Source organism: Falco punctatus (assembly GCF_963210335.1).
Source record: "Falco punctatus genome assembly, chromosome: 1".
In the NCBI taxonomy this organism is placed as follows: Eukaryota; Metazoa; Chordata; class Aves; order Falconiformes; family Falconidae; genus Falco; species Falco punctatus.
In genome coordinates this window covers 119,380,246-119,401,336 of record NC_137580.1, presented here as the reverse complement: position 1 = coordinate 119,401,336, position 21,091 = coordinate 119,380,246, and the positions used below count along the sequence as shown (strand labels likewise).

Below are 21,091 nucleotides of genomic sequence, written 5' to 3'. Positions count from 1 at the left end.
TCAGGAGGAGGAAATAATCAGGCAGGAAGCAAAAATTAAACCATTCAGTGGAAAATGGAAGGGAATGGTTTTTGCATTCATTTGTCTATGCTGGCCTCTTGTCAAAGGACTATTACTGGGAAACCACAGGGGGAACCAGGGACTCTGGTGAGGGAAAGCTGTGTTTTTCCTACTTGCGGCTCAGTGACTCCTGTGAGCTAACCCGCAGCAACAGGAGATGGGCTTGAGGTGAAACTTGAACTTTTGGTGCATTTCCTTGTCAGGTTCCTTGACGCCTCCCCAAGCAGCAAATCCAGCCACATCAGCAGAGATGCAAAGCCACAGCGCAGGGTGGTTTCTCCTTTTCCAGCCTGGCCAGACCACTGCGTGCTCTGCACGGCCCAGCAGCACCACACTGGCCGCTGCTGAAGCCCCAGCCGTCAGAAATAGTGGCACCTGCTAAAGGGAGAAACCTCCCTCCCCAGCACTGCTGCTTCTGCTTTGGGGGCTGCAGCACAGGCTACGGCACCGGCTGTGGGGGCAGTCTGTGAGGACAGGATGGGGCTGCCCCATGCTGGATGCAGCTGCTTCCAGATGGTTCTGGCTGGTTCCATATAGCTTCAGTGGCCCCATCACAGGGTGTAGCTGAGCCCATGCTGGTGATGCTTCTGGGGAAATGTATTTAAGAAAGGGCAAAATGCAGTGTGGCGAGAGGGGGAAAAAAAGTGAGAGATGGCCCTGTGAGAAGTGTGGTCGGGGAAGAAGGAGGAGAAGATGAAGTGGTCAAGATGCTGGAGGAGTCTCTGCCAAAGCAGATACCCATACGTGGCGCTAATATTAATTAGCAGTAAATTAGTTTTTCCCAACACCTGCCTGCTTTACCGTGATGGTAATTGGTGAGTGATCTCCCTCTATCTCAGTTTCCAGTCCTGTTGATGAAGGGATGAGAGCACCTGGCTGGGCAACTGGCAACAACCCAGAAGTTTCTTCCTTTAGCAGCTGCCACTATTTCTGACGGCTGGAGCTTCAGCAGTGGCCAGTGTGGTGCTGCTGGGCTGTACAGAGCACGCAGTGGTCTGGCCAGGCTGGAAAAGGAGAAACCACCCTGCGCTGTGGCTTTGTATCTCTGCTGATGTAGCTGGATTTGCTGCTTGGGGAGGCGTCAAGGAACCTGACAAGGAAATGCACCAAAAGTTCAAGTTTCACCTCAAGCCCGTCTCCTGTTGCTGCGGGTTAGCTCACAGGAGCTAGCTGCCGTGGGGCGGAGCTGGGTGCACAGCTCAGCGCACTGCATCGGTGCCTGGTTTCCGCACGGCGTGGCACGCAGCCCAACGTGCAGCTCCCTGCACAGCCCGGGGCGCGCCAGCCGGGTGCCTCGGCCTCCAGCCCCGCAGCACACTGCAGGGCCTGCCCGGTGCCCGCAGCCCTCCGAGCCCCTAGGGGGCGCGCTCGCCGCTCTGCCGGCGCTAGGGCCCAGTGGCGGAAGGAAGCGGCTTCGTGCGCGGCGCCCATGGAGCCCGGCAGCTCCCGCCGCCCGAGGTAGGGCCGGGGCGGGGGGCTGGGGGCTGGGGGCTGCCCGCAGCACCGGGGCGGGGTTGGTGGCCGGGCCGGGCGGCTGCAGGGCGGGTGTGTGGGTGCTCTCTCCCCTCACTGTGGCACCTCTCGCCCCGCAGCGCGGCGGAGCTGCTGGCGGGCCGCGGGGCCCCGCAGCGCGCTCCCGGCCCGAAGGATTTCCTCCCCGACGGCTCGGCCGAGCAGGCGGAGAAGCTGCGCCGGTGCCGGGAGGAGCAGTGGCAGCTTCTCTCCGAGGAACGCGTGGGACGGCGGTAAGTCCCCGGGGCCGTGCAGGGCCACCGGGCTGCGAGCTGCTTGTTCCTGGGGAGGGATCCCGTGGGGCGGCCGGAGCGCGGCTGCTGGCCCGGCAGAACCGAGCCGGCGGTGCGGGCACAGGGGATTCCCTCGCCCATCCCCTCGGTTCCTCTACACCTCCCTGGCTGGAGCAACAGCAGGGGGACGCACCCCGGCTGTCCCCTCGAGCAGGGGGTCGTACTGGCGCACCAGTGGCTTCAGGGTGGGTGTTCAGATCCCTCGAAGGGCCCCCCGTTTTCTCAGGTGTGTCCGTAATCCTGCAGCCTTTGCAGACAGCAGCCACTGTCTCCTTGGGCCTTGTCTGAGCTGACACTCCTGTGGCCTTGTGCGGATTTGGCTGGCGCTCGGTGTCCCTCTCTGTCAGTTTTGGTGGTTTCAAGAGCACTGTCAGTCTCTGGAGCTTATAATTTCTCGGGGGACCCTCAGACACTGCCTCTCAGTACATGCTTTCTCTGTTTGGCCTGCTGTTTTCTGCCAGCAGTTTCTCTGCACTGATCAGTAGCAGCAGAAACTATTCGCATAAAATCACACCACTGGGGACTTTAGAGAGAGAATGGCGACCTCCAGCAGAGGGGCAGGTCAGGTGGGGTGGACCGTTGCCTTCTCCTGTTGTCACGGTGGGCTTTGTTCAAGTACATCTGTAAATGCACGTCAGGGGTAGCAATGGAGTCTCTCAGGGTGGGAGGGCGACTGGGCAGGTTTAGGTTTCCTTCCAGATGGGGAAACTGCGGTACTGACTACACATGTAGAGCAAGTCCATGGTGAACTCTACAGGTCTTACCTTCTATTTTCTTAAGCCAGCTGCTAAAAATGCATGTTTGCATTTTTGCAAAGTCACCCTCCGCTTCTGAGCTATTACTTTTTTCTTATGAGTCCCTGTGGGTGGGGTACAGCGATTTGAGAGTTTCTTGGCAGCATCTGAACAGTTGTACAATATGGCTTAGGCCATGCATCTCCAGTAGCCTATAGACAGATGACTGTGGTGCTGGCTGAAGACACTTTTAACTAGTGGTGATAAAAACTTCAGCTCGTACTGCTAGATCCAGAGAATGGTGACTTTCTAAGGCCTTATCCTCTAAAAATGCCACCTGGAATTTTGCTGCCTTTTGACACCTTCCTAAGCTCATTGTGTTGCTACAGTAGGAGTTGATCGTGGCACACAGCTAGTAATAACAAACTAATCTTTAACCTTCTCAGGAGGAGTCTGGTGAAAGCTGAGTGGAAGCCAGGACAGGGCATCGTGGAGCTGCAGTCCCCCGCGGTGAGTCTGCTACAGAGTGTACTCAGTGTCATCATCTCCTGCTGGCCTTTGCAGATTCCTTAATTTGCTTCTTGAAATGGGAGAGAGCTTGGTTGTCAGCAGGGGACAGTCAGAGCCCATCAGGGATTTGTGCTTCTGTTTCAGGGGAAGTTCTGGCACACCATGGGATTCACAGAGCGCGGCAAACAGTGCCTGCTACCTGAGGAAGCTCTGTACCTGCTGGAGTGTGTAAGTAGGGGAAACCTGTGCATGGCTGGGGGCATTGCGTCCTTCCTGAATGGTTGGAGGAGCTGCAGCAGCTTTAGACTGAAGTCAGAAATCACTTGTCTTTGTTGGTCACTGCTGCAATTTGAGCAGCTGATGAACACCTGGTTCTTGAGGAATTGTCTCTTTTAGGCTGTTGCTGATGGAATCGTTTGTCTCCAGGCCATGGGTTCGTAGCCACTGTGTCATCAGCAGTGTGTTAGTTGGGTCAGTGGCCAGCTTATTCAGCTGGTATTGTGTTTAACCCATTCCTTTGTCAAATATGATAATAAAGAGAACTTCGACAGTCCAGGAAAACTCACTGTTCTGGAAATTTCTGGAAATGAGATCAAGCCATTGTCTCCTGTTTCTTGCAGAAATTAGTTGGAAAAAAGGTTTGACACTGAGAAATCCTTTTCCTCAGAACTGGTATACAGTTAATTAGGCCATCTGAGACTGGTCAGTGTCTGTCAACTTTCTGTCATAAGTTGACTTCCCCCCTTATCCCCAGTGTATCTTGGATATTTTGCAATGGCAGGGTTCATAAGTGCATTAGCACAGTTTTTCTATGCTTCTCTAAGAGGCTGATGGGAATTAGTGAAACTATCCAGCTTGGTAGGGCCACATTTAGGCACTAAATCAGACCTTTCTGTGTGAAGAGTGTTGGCATGAGAAGCTTTTATAGAGCAGCCAGTGCTGTATGTGCTCTACCCTTACACAGAGATCTGTGGGGTTGTACTTGGCAACTCTTCCCAGTATATATGGCAGAAAGAAATTTAAATGTGGCAGACAGAGGTGTGAGACCAGGTTGCTTTCAGTGCTTCTCTGCTGGCAGAAATGCTGGTTAGGGCTCAGTTGGATTTCTTCGCTGTACAAAGGGGTTTTTTTGGTCTCTCCAACAAAGCCTGTTGGCAGTAGAAAAAGTGCACTGATCTAAAGGGGAGCTTTTTTCCCTTAGCAAAACCTAATCAATTGATTATGGGCATCTGATGCCATCCCTTAAAGGTAGGGCTTTTTTACCTCTGGCATTTTGATTAAATAGATTGTGAACAAACCGATGAAAATAATTTTAGTCAGTTGCTGAGTACAAAATCTCCCCAAAAGCAGAAAAGACCAGTTAGATGCCTTCACCCCATCCCATGGGAGAGGTGTGGTTCCTTGTGTTTTGTTTTCTTTGTTTGTGAGTAAACACACCGTAAAAAAAAAAAAAAAAAAAAAAAAACAAAAAACAAAAAGGAGGAGAAAGAAGCATAGCCTAGAACTGCTTCTTGGAGGTTAGTTGCTGTGTCCTGGGGAATCTACCTATGGGATCACTGAGGCTGGAGTAAGTGCCATCTGAGGATGCTATTGATTGCTCTGCTCCAGCTCTCTGTTATGTTGGTCCTAAATGTTTTTGTAGTTGTGCTGTGCCCTGAATCACTGAGATCATCAAAGTTAAAGAAAACCATCTCCCAAAGCAACAATTATCTTAACAGTTAAGCGTTGTGCTCCCAGCTACATCCTCTAAACAGATGCAGCACTGGATCAGGAGCTGACAGCTGTGAGTGGGAACTTCTTACCTGGCTGCTAGGACCAGGGCATGGGGGAACTGGGCTTGGGAGAGGGACTGTAAGTAATCCAGGTGGCACATGGATATCATGTCAAGGAGGGTGCTGGGATCATGTCAGGACCCGTGGGAAGAGACTGGTGTGAGCTTGCATAGATGTCTTCCCTGTGATTCTTTCAACACCAAGCTTTTGCCCTGCAGGGCTCTGTTCAGCTCTTTTACAGGGATCTGCCCTTGTCAATCCAGGAAGCCTATGAGATCCTGCTGTCCCAGGAGGCAGTGAGCTTGCCACATTACCAGGTGTGTTGGGACCTCCAGCTGTTGCAGGGAGGATGAAGGCAGACAGCCCAGCCTCTGCCACACAGCCTCTCCAGTGGCTGAGAGCAGAGTAGGACAGTTAGGGAGGGAAGGGGAGTAATTCTCAGTTTCTCCCATTCACCTTCTTCCGGGTGATCAGTTCCCATTTCCCTGCCTTTGCTTTGGGTCCTAGCCCTGGCGTTTTCTCCTCTGCCAGTGCCACACTGTGTTCACTTAGTCATAGTGGAGCTGGAGTAAATTGTTTGTTTGTAGGGTAGTCATTTAACCCTCTTGATTTCCTTTGCTCTAAGGTGTTCAGCCACTTGAAGCAACTCGGTTATGTTGTACTGAGATTCGACGCCAGGTAATCAACTTTTCCTTTCCACGCTGCTTTCTCTTTTCTGAAGACTCTGAGCAGCTTTGTATGCCCCTCTGAGTATTGTATGGCTCCATTGGGATGGCAGAGAAGAGGACTTTGACCCTGCATTCCATCTCTTGGGAGAATTAAAGGCTAAAAGTGGCATTCTGCCCTTCCTTGCTCCTCCCTCTTGAGGAGGTGGTTGGGAATATGAAGTAGGGCATGAACTGAGGACCATTCAGGTCATGCTTGTGGATTTTCTGTGCCTGGAATAAAAGGTTTCTGCAGCTGTATTCTGGGGGCTGAGCAGAAGGGTAGTTATACTGCATCACCCTGCTCTCAGCCTCTGTGTTGGTGTCTCATTCCAGCACTGTCCTGTCTCCCTATGAGAGGCAACTGAACTTGGAAAGTCATTGCAAGAGCTTTGGAAAACACCATCGCAAAAGGAGGAGGAGTTCCAGTCCCCGGTAAGAATGTGGCCCAAAGCCTTCTTCCATCTTCTCCCAGGCCCCAACTGGCTCAGGAACAGCTACTAACTAAGTGTCTGAGGACACTTATGCTGTGGGTGACCTGTCTGACAGCCATTCTTGGCTGTCCTCAAGCAGTGCAGAGCTTTTTCTGAACTCGTGCAGTGTTCCCTTTTGTCACAGCTGTACTTCATGCAGGGTGTGTTCAAGAGGGGTGAACTGCCCTTGAGCCTCCCAGCTGCAGTGGTGAGGTGCCAAAAATAGAAGGGTAAAGTCAGTGCAGAAGAAGCACGTGGCAGATATCTCCTCCTCCTCCTCTTTTTTCAGAGGGGGCGCAGACACCACAGTGCACATCTTGCACTTATCCACCCCCTCAATGCAGCTTATGCTAGGACTGTACAGCAGAGAGCAGTTGGGTCCTGGTCCTTGCACACGGCCTCTAGGCGTTGCTAAAATGCGAACAGGCGACACAATTGGTAATTTTGCTGGTAATTATGACAGCTTCCAGTAGGTGGCGTCATCCTTTAAGAAACAGGGAGGATGAGTCTGGTCTGCAAGTCCTTTTCCTGTTAACAAGTACATCAGCGCTTAAAGAGTTATGAAATTTTAGGAATTGGGAGATAAAACTGCTGGTTTAGGAATTGCCTTATCTTCTCTGGAACCAGGGACTGAATCTCATACCAGTTAAAGGTGCTGGTAAGAAGGTTTCTGCCTGGCCTCTGCTAATTTGGCTGAAGTCCATCATGAGGGAGGGCAGTGCTAGGTTAACGTTTGGACTCAACAATCTTAATGATCTTTTCCAGCATAAACGATTCTATGGTTCTACGTTTGTGCGGAGGTGTTTGGGTCAGTATATGGGGTGTATGGAGGCTGATTGGGAATGTGTATGTGCAAATCAAGGCTGGGATTCTGGGCGTTGAAGTAAACCTCATGCAGGGCTGCTGAGTTTATTCTGCCTTTGGCATTCACTGCTTGATTTTGCCCTGCTTTTTTCCCTTCTCGCTTTGTCACACAAGCAAACGCTCTCCTTCCAGCCAAGATGTTTGCAAACCCCCTCTGTCTGGGGGTTCCTGCCACCTTTGCTGTCCTTCTTCCAGGTTTGGCAGACTGCATCCTTTCTGTTAGCAGGGAGGAGGCAGGATTTAAAGGGAATAAAGTGCCGCCCCACACTCTCCCTGTCTTTTATACTGCTGCTTCTGTCTTTAGGTCACATGAGAAGAAACATAAAGGATCCGAGGACCTTCCAGAAGCTGAAGGGACCTCCAAAAAAGATGGAGATGACCGTGGAGATTCTAGCTGCCTTCCCATGGATGAAAAGGCTTTGTCAGAGCAGCCAAAGGAATCGGATGCTGGCTGTGGAGACGGGGAGTCAAACCCAGTTCCTCTTGATACAGGACAAAAGGACTCCCTGAGCAGCTCCTCCAGGAGCTGGGTTGGAGACCACAAGGAAAGCAGCATTGGCACCCATGCACCCCGCTGGGATTTTACCACCATCATCTTGCCAAACGTGGCCCCAGACCAGCCGTGCACACATCTGCCCTCACCTGACAACGGGCTCTTGCCAGAGAACGTGTTGGGGAGGGAGGTTGATGCAGCTTGCTGGTGCGCACGTATCAATCAGAAACAGGAGAAGCTGTCACGGAAGGAAAGGGAGCAGCAAGAGAGGGAGAGCAGGTACAAGAGCAGTGTCAATGCTGACCGGGAGGTGAGGCGCTGCTCCAACTGGCAAGAGTACAAAGCCCTTCGGGAGCAGAGGAGCCAGCAGAGGGTTTGGAAACGACCGCCACATCTCTGGGACCAAGCTGTCACACCGCTTCTGCGGCCTGATGAAGCTACCTCATCAGGTAGTGGCTCTGGGAACTTAACAGGGATCCCCTTCTCCCCGCCAGCTCTGTGAAACATTGCCTGGTATGCTACAGCAAAAGAGATGACATGGAGAAGCTGAACATGAGTTTTGGGGGATGATACCTTGGGAAGGAGAGTCTCGTTAGAAGACTAGGCAGGTCTAGGCAAAGCAGGCACAGAGGAGCCCAGCCATGGGCATGGGGAGAGAGAAGAAAATTTCTCTTTTGCCTTTCTATCTCTTTCTATAGCCCACTCATGTGCCAGGATAAACAGGGCCTTGGGAGGTCTTCTAATCCATTCCCCATGTCCTACTGTGTTGCAGTCCTTCCTGCTAGGCTGTTAGGCGTGTGAAACCAGGGCCAGCAAGATGCAATGCAATTGCAGGGTGTTGAGGGCTGTGTGCTAGGAGATGAGGAAGTCGAGGTCTTTGAAGTAGCCAGTGGTGACTGTGGTGCTGCCAGCCATTGTCGGAGGAGGAAGGCTTTTGGGTGGTGGTGGAGTGCTTGGAGTGTCCTGAGAGAGAAACAGCTGGTCTGATCCTTTCCTGTTCCTTCTCCCTCCAGCTGCGCTCCTCCAGCAGATCAGCGTGCTGCAGCCCTCCCACATCCTGGATGGAGCCTCCCGGTTAGTATGCAGTCAGCCAGCTCGTAACTGTTAGGGAGTGGGGCTGTCTTGTGACTGTCCCTGCTTGTGAGGTCTGTGAGATGCTCACAGCAGCAGTTTGGGAGCTGCCTGGCATCCAGAATGCCAAGAGAATCCAGCGCTCTGTTCCATGGCCCCATTGCATCTGTAGTGAGGGGATGACATTTCCATGAAGTACCAGGTCCTGCAGCAACAGAGCTAGCTCGTTCCAGGCCAATTAAAACTTCAGGGTTGCCCTCTTTCCCTGCAGTTCCCTCTCTGCACCCCAGCCAGATGATCTCCCCCAGAAGTTTGGTTGGGTTTCACCTTGCTTCATCCCCGGAATGTGCTGCCATTCCTGCTGCAGTGATTATGAAACCTTGGCTTTGTGACTTCTGGTTTGCTCCTGTCTCAAAGAGTCTGTGTTGTGTTTGTGTGCAGTCCCTGTAGGGCAGAACATTGCTCTGCTTCAGTAACTGTTAGTGGTGTTCCTTGCCAAGGGGGTTCCGCAGAGAAGGGAGTGTGGCAGGTACGGAGCAGGAGCTTTTTCTGGTCTGACAACAGGAAAGATCTGGAAAGTAATTAGAACAGTTGCAGGGTCAGTCCTTTGAGGAGTGAAGCCTTTCTAAGGGCCCACGCTAGCCAGGCTTCAAGAGCTTTTGCTCCCTCCTTCTGCTCGATCTATACCCTAAGATGTTTCAGTACCATATGTATGTAGATGTGTTCTCTCTTCTGTAGGCTGCAGGAAGATCCAGAGGGCATGAAGATAGACTTCAACGTGTATCAAGCAGATGCTGTAGCCAAGTTTAAGAAGACAAACCCTGGAAAGCCATATGTCAGGATGTGTGTTCGGAGGTATCCATGGGTCTTATGCAGTGTTGTGAAACATCAGTTGCTGTTGTGGAAATTAAGTCCTAATGATCTGTAAATGACCCAGCATCTTGTGAGCTTTACAGATCATCAGAGTGCCTCTCTTTAGGGTGGTCCTGCCCAGAATTTCATTTTCTTTCAGTTCCTCCTTTGTTGGAGGCTGTGGCTGACAATTCCCCCAGCCCTTGCACTCAGCCCACGCTATTTGGTCATCTGGTTGCTGCTCATGTCTGAGTATCACTGGAGTCAGGAATAAGAAGCCACAGCTGTATTTATGCAATGCTTGTGAAACTTGGGTAGAGCTCAAGTTTTTCAGGGAGCTGTATGGTACCTGAATCTGCAGGCAGTGCAGGTCCCTATGAATTTCTGCAGATGTACCTCCCTAGAGCTTGCTACAGGCTCAGGGCCATGGGTTTAGTATTTTGATCTTTGTCAAATGTAACTTTAAGATTAGTGTGAACAGAGGATAGGTGTCCCCTTTCTTGCTGGATTGAGAATCTGATACTTAAGGCAGGTGCAAAATCCAGTCTCTGCTTTTAATCATTTTGATATACTAAAACTCCCTCCTCTACTCTGCAGCCGTAATAGAGCAAGGAAGGTGGTAATACAGTTTCACAAAGGTCTGTCATGAGCGAGTAGGATGATCCTTGCTGCGTAGATATTTTCATTTATGAGCAAACAGACTGGAGAATTAAAAGGAGGGAAAAGCAGGTCAGATGTTGATCCCAGCAACCTAAAGATCTTCCTAGCACAAAGGTATTAAGATTGCATTGGATTGGCAATTTGCCAGTAGCTCTGTGAGCCACATCTACAAGGCACAGCGTGGAGCACTGTGCAGTTGCCCTTGTTTTTGGCAAAGGATTTGACAGCTCCCGGTTCCCGGCATGTGGTTTACTCTCTCAGGGCTGGCAGCCTCCTCCTTTGACTGAAAAGAGTGGGGAGGATCACTAACAACTTCTAAGACCAAAGGGACTGCTGTGCTTGCTGGCCAGGACAGCTTTGTCTCTGTATTCCTCTTGCTTTAAGAACAACGGAATGTTTTTTTCTCTGCAGTTTCGATGAGCAGATTCCATCCCTTCGGGCTTTGAAGCAGGTTACGTATCAGAGTGGGGACGTCCCAGTGGTCTTTGCACTGGTGGATCATGGAGAAATTGCCTTTTATTCACTAAAGGAGTTCAAGCTGCCAGTGGATATTAATCACTGAAGTTGCTGTCCCTTGCAGAAATGGTATGGGAAGAGCTTTACTCAGGATTTGTTTTCTTGATTAATGAAATATTACAGGAAATAGAGCCTGCGATAACTGGAACCTTGGATAGGTGACCACTTTATTTGCTGTTACAGACTTCACCTACCCAGATGGCTCAGGCATAATAGCAAAATTTACAGCAAACAAGTATGTATGGTTTAGCGGGGCATTTCTGGACCGGAATACACTGCTTTGTTCTTGAAGCCACTGGTTCTTCAGCTTTCTCATCTCGCGGACCAGTAGTTTACCTTTTCTGTGTCATCTTTTGCTGACCGGTGGACCATTAGAAAACACTTTGCTGGTGATCCTCTTGTCACATGTAAGAACCACAGTGCTACAGCAGTCGAATGGGTTGGAGAGTCATTGAGGTCAATCAGAGTCAGAATAAGCTGATCAGATCAGCAGTGGTGGCCTGCGTCTCTGTCATTCAGCTGTGCCAACAACTGTCAGATCATATTCTGATCTGAAAAAGTCACAGTGATAAAACTTGGCCACCAGGAATAAAGTTTCCAGGAACTTGAAAGTAGGAAATGTGCCTTGAACATAATTTCATCAGCCAGAGGTCACAGAAAGCCCCAGAGCATTGCAGATGGCACCCCAGCCTCAGGCTGTAGCAGCTCTGCTGAGATGTGTTTCGGCCACGCAGCATTACGACATATTAAAGTTTGGCCACCAATATCAGTGGGCTGTATCAGATAGTCTCACCTGGGCTGTGCTGCAGCCCCTTCTGTTTCAGCCTGACATCCTTTTTCCTGGCTGTGGATCCTTGTATTTTCTTTTGCAAGTGATAGATCCCTGAGTAAAGAAAGAACCTACAAATTCCTCATGAGCCTTCCAGTCTTGTAGCTGTTGTGCTCCAAACTGAGGACATCACTGCTTTCCAGGCCCTACTGTGGGAGCTTTCCACCAGGATATCCAGGTACCAAATTTGCTTTAGCCTCTATGCAAAAGTGCCAGGTGTCAGAAAGTCTGCACAGTGGATAGAAATGTGCTGAGCACAGCAGTGTTCATTATTGAAGTTTTCAGAACTGTAATAGCAACTGTTTAGGTGCAGTTTATTTGATAATTTTTTAATTCCTTTTGGAGGTGTGGAGAAGGCTAAGCAATAAAAAAGTCTTTTCCGGCAATGCAAACTCCTCAGCGTGGTTCTTAATTCCCCCAGAAACGTTAGTAAGTTATGCAGAGGGAGACACTCTGGGGAGCCTACTAGGACCCCAGTAGCACCAGCTGGGGAATGCCTGCCCATGGCCATACAACCTGTGGCTGCATAACCCTGCTCCTACGCCTGTCTGTGTTGGGATCCACACTGCCACATTCCCTGGGAGGGCAGTGTGACTCGGAGCCTGGAGGAAGTTCCTATGTCTGCATGCAGTTCCAGTTGGCACATGACACCTTGCCATCTTCCTCCTGTGTGATCAGAGGTACCATAGCCCAGGGTAGCAGGGATCTGCTGCAAGCTCTGGGCCTGGTCCTGCACACACCCATGTTATCAAATGCTGGAAGCCAGCAGGGCTATGCTGAGGTGAGGGTCTGACAGTTCCTCCCCAGTGGCCTCCCTTTCCTCCCTCCTTCAAGTAGTGCCTTTGCTCTGATAGTCCTCTTCAAATGCTGGGGTTGGCAGTGCCAGTCTGTGACCTCAATGTTCTCCCAGACTTCTACAGATTAAAGGCAGTGGGAAGAGTTCTAAGAACAGGCACAGCCAGAAGAGCTCCAGTCTGACCCACAGGGCTCATGTTTGTCCTGGAATTAGGTCAAACTCCTGTTGATTTCAATCAGTCTCATCTGCTTATGCCAAGGTGGAATTGTATCGATGAACAGTAAGCCACAAGAGCCACCCAGTGAGTTTCGCTGGGGCAGACTCCCTGATTCAGCACAAAACAATTACAATTTAATAACCACTGCAGGGAGGATTGAGAAACTGTGGCTGCCTTGCTCAGCACCACAACATTTGATGGTGCCTTTACCAGGATGGGATAGTGATGCAGACTGATACCACTGCTTCATCTTGGCCCACAATGTGGAGCAGCTGGATGTTGCAAGATGACAGAAATGAATGTTTTAATTGAAAAACATCACTTTTTGGAAGCTTGGCTGAAATGTTTGCTGTTACTGGCCCCTTGTCAGAGTTAATTTCAAGCTTTTGCACGGATGCAGAGAGGTTGGCAGATGTTGGACTGCCATTGCACTCTACATAACTACAGATTCCTTGCCCAGGTGCCGTGGCTGTTGTCTGCAGCCAAGCTGTGTAGTGAGAGCAGCAGTTGTGTGACTTTCTAACTAAGGCTTCAACTTTCTGTGAAGTCTTTCTGTCTCTTTATTTGTTGCGACGACAGGTTGGCATCTTCCCTCGGCTTGGCGCTGGTTCCCTGGGGCTGGCGGAGGAACAGAGCCGGGGGCCTGGCACGGGCTGGGAGCCTGCTTGCCTGGCTCCCCTCCGCCGGTGCTCGGGTCTGCCCGAGCACGGCCGCCCGCATGGCGGTGGCCGCTCTCTGATTGGCTGCGAGCGAGCGGGCTGCTGAATTATTTATGAGGCGGCGGCTGAAAGGGCGGGGCGGCCGCGGTTCCCCTGCACTTGCCCGCGAGGGCCCGCCTCAGGAGGGCGGTTACATCCGCTGGGCCCTGCCCCGCTGGGGGCGGGTTGTACGGAGGTCCCGCCCCGCCGCACCCCTCCCGGAGGTGCCAAGGGAGGGAGGCCGCCGCTGCCGCCGCGCAGGCAAGAGGGGAGCGGGCGCGGAGCGGAGCGAGGCCGGGGGGGCCCGGCTCCAGGCCCCGCAGGTGAGCGCGGCTCGCTGGGAATCGGCCCGGGGTGCGGGACTGGGGCCGGCCTGGCGGGACGGGCTCCGCGGAGGGGGGTCCTCGCAGGGGGTCCGGCCAGCGCGGCCCCGGCAGGGCTCGCCACGGCGGGCTAGGGCGGCCCCCGCCCCTCCTGGGCTTCGCGGCGCCCCGTGGGCTTGCTCCCGGGGTCTCTCCGGCGGGGCTGGCAGGTGCTCGGCGCTGCCCCCGCCCTGGGGGTCCGCTTCGCTGGGTGCCCGGGCCCTCCGCGCCGCCTTTGCTCCGGCGAGCCCGGCTGCCGGCACCTGGAGCCCCCGTGCCCCAGCGCACCCTGGCTGTGGCTCGTCCACAAAACTTTGGGCAGTGGCGTTGAGGGGGGCGTTTGTTCGGGGGTATTTTTGGGGTGGGTGCTTTTCTTCGGGGTTTTTTGCTTATCAAGTTTGATGCGCTGTGTTTGCTGTGGCCGGAGCGCGTAGCTGAGGGGTCGCGCACGGCAGCTTTACATCCTGGGATTTTGCAGAGGTCGCGGCTGTGGCCGTTTGCTCCGTAACTTCCTGGTTGAGCCCTGGGCGCGAGCGGGGCCGGGGCGCGGGGCCCCGTGGGGGCTGCGAGGAGCGGCCCGTGTCGGCAGTCGCGGCCCCTCGCCCTGCTGCTGCCTCGTCCTGCCGGGGCAGATGTGCCTGCCTGCCGCCGAGCCTTGCAGGTCTCCATCTGCTGCGACTGGCTCCAAGCAGATGCGATTAGTAAGTATTGCAATATCTCCTTTGGGACGCTCTGTTCGCATTTTTTTTCTTCTTCCCCTTCAGATCCCTGCCCATATCAAATATATCGTGTTACTGTCGGATTTTTCCTCACGAGAGTTGTAAGAGCTTGATGGTTGGGGGAATGTGTTATTTCTAACAGACAGTGAGCAGGTGAAACAAGTTGTTTAGCCTTTGTCTCGAGTTGCCGGCACTAGTGGCAGGGGAACGAGCTAGTTACTGACTTCTCTGCTGGAGGTGATGCTTAACCTTGGCTTTGGAGAAAATTTTGTGCATAGAGCGGTTGAAGTAGACTTCTGGGTCTGCATTTCAGTAGTGTGGTGGCACAAAGCTTTGCAGTCATGTGTGGATAATGACAAGACAGGAGGACAGCCTCACTGAGGTAATAAAAGTTGTCCGTTGTAATGTGTTACTTGGTGGGGAACACTGCTCCTTGTAGTCAGCTGAGAGCACTTCAGTCAACTGGAATATCTTGCTTTGCCAAGTCCCAGGTGAAGCTGTATGCCCAAAGCAGCTGCCTGGTGATTTTAGCTTTGATTCAGGGAAGCTGGTGCTTCTAGCAAGCGGAATGCAAAGTGGTGGTACATCCCAAGGCTGTTCCGTGCATCCTGGCACGTTCTTGTAAAGACAACCTGGCCCACGGAGGGGACAAGGACGATCTGTGCAAGTACCAGGTTGTCCCTAGTCCTGCTCAGTGCTGCTTGTAGCCACTGGAGGGGCTACCCCTTAGTACCCCTTAGTACCCCTTAGTACCCCTTAGTACCCCTTAGTACCCCTTAGTACCCCTTAGTACCCCTTAGTACCCCTTAGTACCCCTTAGTACCCCTTAGTACCCCTTAGTACCCCTTAGTACCCCTTAGTACCCCTTAGTACCCCTTAGTACCCCTTAGTACCCCTTAGTACCCCTTAGTACCCCTTAGTACCCCTTAGTACCCCTTAGTACCCCTTAGTACCCCTTAGTACCCCTTAGTACCCCTTAGTACCCCTTAGTACCCCTTAGTACCCCTTAGTACCCCTTAGTACCCCTTAGTACCCCTTAGTACCCCTTAGTACCCCTTAGTACCCCTTAGTACCCCTTAGTACCCCTTAGTACCCCTTAGTACCCCTTAGTACCCCTTAGTACCCCTTAGTACCCCTTAGTACCCCTTAGTACCCCTTAGTACCCCTTAGTACCCCTTAGTACCCCTTAGTACCCCTTAGTACCATTTAGTACCATTTAGTACTAAATACCATTTAGTTTATGGTATTGAAAAGGGAGAAGAATTCTCAAACCTTTTATAGGATGGTGCTGAGGAATGTCTTGACTTTGCTTTTGAACAAATTACGTCTGCTATAACTACTGACTGAAGAAAATTATTAGAGGAGTTAAACCAGTAGAGAGTCCTGTATCTTCTGGTGGCTTTTTGGTACAGAGATGTGATTATCACTGAATTGCTTATAAGAGGTGTGGTTTTTTTCTTGGCTGCCATACAGGGTTGAGAGATGTCAAAGACTAAGAGGTATTAAGCATATATAATGTAATGCAGTTAATCCATGGCAATAATAGTATGTAATAACTGCTTGCAGCCTGATCTTTCTTTAAAATAGTTTATCAGAGGGGAGCGGTGGTAGCTGAAAGTTTGATTTCTGTGGAGAAATTCGATGGAAACTCCAATTCTCATCCAAAAACTTCTTATAACTAGACCGCTTTGTTGCTTTAAGAAACAAATGCTTTCATGGTTTACTCCATTGACACACTATGTTTGGTGTAAAATGCTGTTCCAGAGTTACAAGCCACTCTTCCACTTGAATCATACTGCTTAGCAGAAGCGCACAAAGAGTTTTGCATCATGTGCAATAATGTTGTTCAGTGCAAAGACTTTGTTCTGCTGGAGCGTTTTGAAACTTCATGTTGTCATGCTCCCATGACAAGGAGAACACAATAGGAGTCATAATGACACACGAGGTTTGCACAAGTAGTAAATTCATTGCAAGTGGGCGATTCCTGGTAACTCCAAGTACAAAGCTGTGAAAGTACATGAACTTGCCTGATTTATATGATTGGTTCTCAGTTAGTGTCCATGAGTTCTTGGGGAATCTACCTCTGGTCTTTTATTTAATATTTTCTGTGTTTTGGGAGGGTGATCACCTGCACGTAGTATTGATACAGTCTTTTCAGTCTGTCTCTCCAGGTTCACCAAAATGAATCTTTTTTACAGGAGGATCTTTTGGTTTACCTCTCCGCTAGCGCCTGACTACTGTATGCAAGGTGCATCTGAACACTCTCCTGTTACAGCAGTTGTTTAAGGGAGGCGTCTGCATGGTCTCATTAAACTATGAGATTAATGTTGTTAGAACATCTTCCCAGTGAAGCCTTATCCCAGGAAAAGATGGAATCTTATACTTCCAAGCTTTCCACATACTGCAACTATTCCTTCCCTTACTCTAGCTCTTCTGCTTGGCTTGTACTTTCTTCTTGAGTATCTGTCTTGATAGTGTGTTATAGCCAAGCATGATTGTGGAGATGAACTTTACAGTGACAGCCCAGTTGAAGAAGCTAGGGGTTGTTTCATCGATTTCAAGATAAAGGGGTTCTTAAACTTGTAATTTCACAGTGAGTCGTGTCAGAGTCTGATGGGTCCTATAATCGATAAACTTGGTAAGGCTAGTATTTAAATGATGCTTTGAATGTGTTTGTTGTTGTGAGATTGTTAGTGCTAAGAAATAGCTTTTTCCTGTGCAATTGGTCTGGCCTCTGTTCTGTTGCTGCTGACTTTGTTGGTAACAGGAACCAGGCAAACTTCTGGGTGCGGGAGGAAACCTAGTTCAGAGAAGGCCATGGCAGTAACTGTTTGTTATAGGAGCACTAACAGCTTGTAGTTCAAACAAAGCTTGTTGATAAGGCCTCTTTTATTTTAGCAGAGTTGATAAAGTATTATCAGATGCATAGGTAGAAGTTCTCTCTTTAAGGACCTGCAAGCAGGAACAGGTGATGAGGAAGGAATGAAAAGGAGACCTAAAACAAGGCAAGATTTAAGATTCTTGAGATACTTGATGGCATTTTGAAAAGAAAGCTGTTGCACCTTACCCCATTGAAAACCTGTTCAAGTTGAGTAAAGTTTGGCTAAGAAGCACACAGATGGTACCGTACTTGCAATTCTCCTATATGAGCGAAATAAACTCATTATGGCTATGTTTTTGTTGTGAGGTTAACTTGGGACCATATCCACACTTAATACTGTCTATGTAGTAAAAAAATTCTGACCTGGGCTTCCTCATCTTGTAAGACTGGATTAACTTGTGTGATTTGGACTCGCAACATTGGTTCTCTTATACTTCTGGCTGGAAATTCCATTATCATGGGAGGGCGAAAATTCAGTGTCTCAGCAAGCTGTGCATGGGCATCAAAGACACAGTGCCGCATGCAAAACCAATGAAGACAAAGCAAAACGCAGATCTCTGATGGGATTGCTAACACACAGCAGTGAAGAACAAATAATGCTCCTCCTAGGAAGACACATTTGATCCTCTATTGAATATGGGTCTGTCATGAGCATGGCCTGTATACTTGCCATAAATCTCAACATCTAAAATGAACGGAGCTGAGCAGCCGGAATGAAATCTGGTTTCGATGTTAACTGCTCCTTAGTCTCTGATTGGAAACAGGATCATCTTGCAACTCATGCTTTCATTGCCTTCCTATATGAATAGTGAAGAGCTTTTGTTTTGTGGCTGGATCTAATGAAATGAGGTGGGAAATGGTACCTCATCATATTTAGCTAAGCATTCAGCTAACAAAGTGGCTGGAGCTCAATATACAGAGCACTCTGAGCTTTGCTGTCAGGTGTCTGTGTACTGAATATGAGCAAAATTGGGGTTGACTGCCTTGGGCTGCTGTTGCCTATAAACAGCTGACCTCAGTGCATCTTGGAAGAAGAAAATTTGCACATAGTTTCTGGTAAAAGGCTCATCTTTGAAACCCTGAAGAATTGTTTCCCTGGAAAATAAGAACATTAGATACATGCAGACCTGGCATGGCTTCAGAGGCTATTGAAGAATTCCTCACTGGCTACTGGTAGCCACAACTTGTTACCATATGGTTGTAAATGCTGACTGGCAGATAACTGCAGAGCACACAGGACTGGAGTTTTATGTAAGACACTGAAGGTGTGTGGGAGAGAAACTGGTCTGCTAGTATGTAAATGTGCATCTGGAAGATAAGATTATACAGATTGTGGAATGTTTGTTTTTTCTAGAATTGGAAAGGGCACTTGCTTATTGTACTAAAAAGAAAATTCTTCTTATTGACAAGAGCTTGGTAAACTTGTAATAATGATACCACTTGGGCAACCTGTGCTACAATGGATGTCATTCTCTTTGCTGTTTCTTCTTTGCCTTTGCTCAAAACTGCGTTTCCTCTCATCTCCTCCCATACAGCATTTTCCTTTCCCCACAGCATTCTTCTGGAGAAAATGGCTGCACACAGCTTGGATGAGTGTTTTCTATGCTGGGTTAAAAGCTGACTGGATGGCCGACCCTAAAGAGTAGTAGTAAATGGAGTGAAATCCAGCTGGCAGCCAGTCACATGTGGTGTTCTCCAGGGCTCGGTATTGGGGCCAGCCCTGTTTAGTATCTTTATTGACAATCTGGACAAGGGGATTGAGTGCACCCTCAGTAAGTTTGCAGATGACACCAAGTTGGAGGGGAGTGTTGATCTGCTTGAGGGTAGGAAGGCTCTACAGAGAGGTCTGGACAGGGTGAGCTGATGGGCCAAGGCCAGTTGTATGAGGTTCAACAAGGAGAAGTGCCGGGTCCTGCATCTGGCTCACAGTAACCCTGTGCAATGTTGCAGGCTTGGGGAAGAGTGGCTGGAAAGCTGACTGGTGGAAAAGGACTTGGAGGTGCTGGTTGACAACCAGCTGAACATAAGCCAGCAGTGGCCAGTGCCCAGGTGGCCAAGAAGGCCAATAGCATCCTGGCTTGTATCCGAAACAGTGCAGCCAGCAGGACAAGGGAAGTGATTGTCCCCCTGTACTCAGCAATGGTGAGGCTGCACCTCAAATCCTGTGTTCAGTTCTGGGCTGCTCACTTCAAGAGGGATGGAGAGGGGCTGGGGCATGTCCAGAGATGAGCAGCAAAGCTGGTGAAGGGTCTGGAGTGCAAGTCTTAGGAGGAGTGGCTGAGGGAACTGAGATTGTATGGTCTGGAGAAGAGGAGACTCAGGGGGATCTTACTGCTCTTTACAACTACCTGAAAAGAGGCTGTAGGCAGGTGGAGCTCAGTCTACTCCCATATAACAGGATAAGAGGAAATGACCTCAAGTTATGCCAGGGGAGGTTGAGATTGGTTATGAGCAAAAATTTCTTCATGGAAAGGGTGGCCAAGCATTGGAACAGGCTGTCAAGGGAGGTGGTGGGATCACCATCCCTGGAAGTATTTAAAAAACTTGTAGATGTGGTGCTTATGGATATGGGGACATGGTTTAGTGGCGGCCTTGGCAGGCCGGAGTTAATGGTGAGACTTGATGATCTCAAAGGTCTTTTCCAACCTAAAAGATTCTATGATTCTACTGTGACACTCAGGAATTCTTTGGTCAGGCATGAAACCCTTGTACACATCAATGATGTAGCATGTCTTCTCTGATTGTAATGGACGCATCAGCTTGCCAAGGTGATGTTTCTTCAAGTGAGTTACTGCTTGATTCTGAACTACTATGCTCCTTAGCCAGTTGAGCAAGTTGTTGTGGGCTGGAGTGTGAATGTTAGATCTCTTGCATAAGCAGGTTAAACCAGCATGTTTCTAGATGCAATTAATATTTCAGGATAAAACGTTCAAACAGGGTGTTAAATATAAAGTTGTGTCTCTCTTAAATCAAGCCCACTATTCTCCTTACTTTGCTCGAGAGTTTGCTGTCACAGCTGAGGATGTCTCTTTTTCTAAAGTGGGGAGGATAATGAGTAGAGTTTCTCTGTGGGTTTGCCTAGTTTAACAGGTCTAGGATATTGATTGACAGTGGGAAAGGGTGCGTCTCTTTGGCACTTTCCTTTCTTTGTCTGGCTAAGGGCAAAATGGCAAAATGTGTGTTATACATGGGTGTGATATGCTCTCCCTGCATAGCACAGCAGCTTGTCACTGTTCTGTAACTTTTGCTAACTTAGAGTAAATATAGCTGCATGTAAATATGTTGCTCTTTCTCTCAGCAATGGCTGGTGAAAGACTTATGATGATAAAATTTTTGAAATTTCAGCTGAGATACCGAAATCGTTGTAGAAGGATACATTTTCCAAGTAAGCTACACTTAACATTCTTCCTCTCTTTTTTTTTTTGGGGGGGTATCCTGCCCTATGTGTTTCTGTGCTTATTCTTCATGCCTGCATGTGCTGATGGCATGGTTGATGAACACAGGTGCCGGTAGCTGTCGGCTCAGAGTCAGTTTTCTCCATGGTGAGTGGAGGTTCTGATGATTCTAGATGGAGATTGACTCAGACTCTTGGTGCTGATGTGATCTCCTGGTCCCCTGAACCAGGACTGCATTGCAGTCCTCTTAGTGAGCTCCAGACAGTATTGTATATGTAGGTGGCTGCAGAATGTGAGCAGAAAAGGTAAAAGGGGAGTAATGCAACAAAGACATACAAGTTCAAGCTTAGGGAGCTTTTAAAGGGAATTCTCAAAATATGACTGCGGAGCATCCTGTTTATAATACCATTTCTTTTTTTTTTTTGATCCTTCACAGCTGGTAAGGTCTTGCTGGAAACCATTTGAAAAACAATCCAAGTTCTTCAGGAATGGCTGGCTGATTTAAGTCATTAACCAAAGACCATCGTTATTGGCAGGAGCACACAGATAGCCACCTTGTTTGCCAGCTCTGCTACTCCCATCTATACAGACAGGTTGTGAAAGCTCTCTTCTGTTGCCCTCCAGCCCCACAGTTTGAACAGAGGCCCAAGGCCCTCCATTCACTTGACAATCCCTTTGGC

The 21,091-nt window shown here is 49.7% G+C and overlaps 2 protein-coding genes across 6 annotated transcripts in view; both read left to right on the top strand.

The window, feature by feature from the left end:
- The first annotated feature begins 1,389 nt into the window (after positions 1-1,389).
- Positions 1,390-11,729, top strand: TSEN54 (tRNA splicing endonuclease subunit 54). Of its 2 annotated transcripts, XM_080376785.1 has the most exons (11): positions 1,390-1,518; positions 1,653-1,805; positions 3,046-3,109; positions 3,254-3,337; positions 5,100-5,198; positions 5,507-5,559; positions 5,922-6,020; positions 7,227-7,864; positions 8,429-8,489; positions 9,225-9,341; positions 10,410-11,729. In XM_080376785.1, the coding sequence occupies exons 1-11, from the start codon at positions 1,490-1,492 to the stop codon at positions 10,558-10,560; spliced, it is 1,548 nt and encodes a 515-aa protein (XP_080232911.1). In that variant the 5' UTR covers positions 1,390-1,489; the 3' UTR covers positions 10,561-11,729. The 2 variants fall into 2 exon arrangements, with proteins under 2 accessions (XP_080232911.1, XP_080232912.1); XM_080376786.1 differs by lacking the exon at positions 5,100-5,198.
- LLGL2 (LLGL scribble cell polarity complex component 2) overlaps positions 10,460-21,091 on the top strand; it is a 38,046-nt gene continuing 27,414 nt past the window's right edge. For 2 of the 4 annotated variants that reach the window (XM_080376592.1, XM_080376589.1), the window contains exon 1: positions 13,269-13,377. The gene's annotated coding sequence lies outside the window, so the exon portion shown is untranslated. Of the gene's footprint in view, positions 10,584-13,268; positions 13,378-20,847; positions 21,005-21,091 lie in introns of those variants that run through there. The other 2 variants (XM_080376590.1, XM_080376591.1) reach the window with 2 other exon arrangements.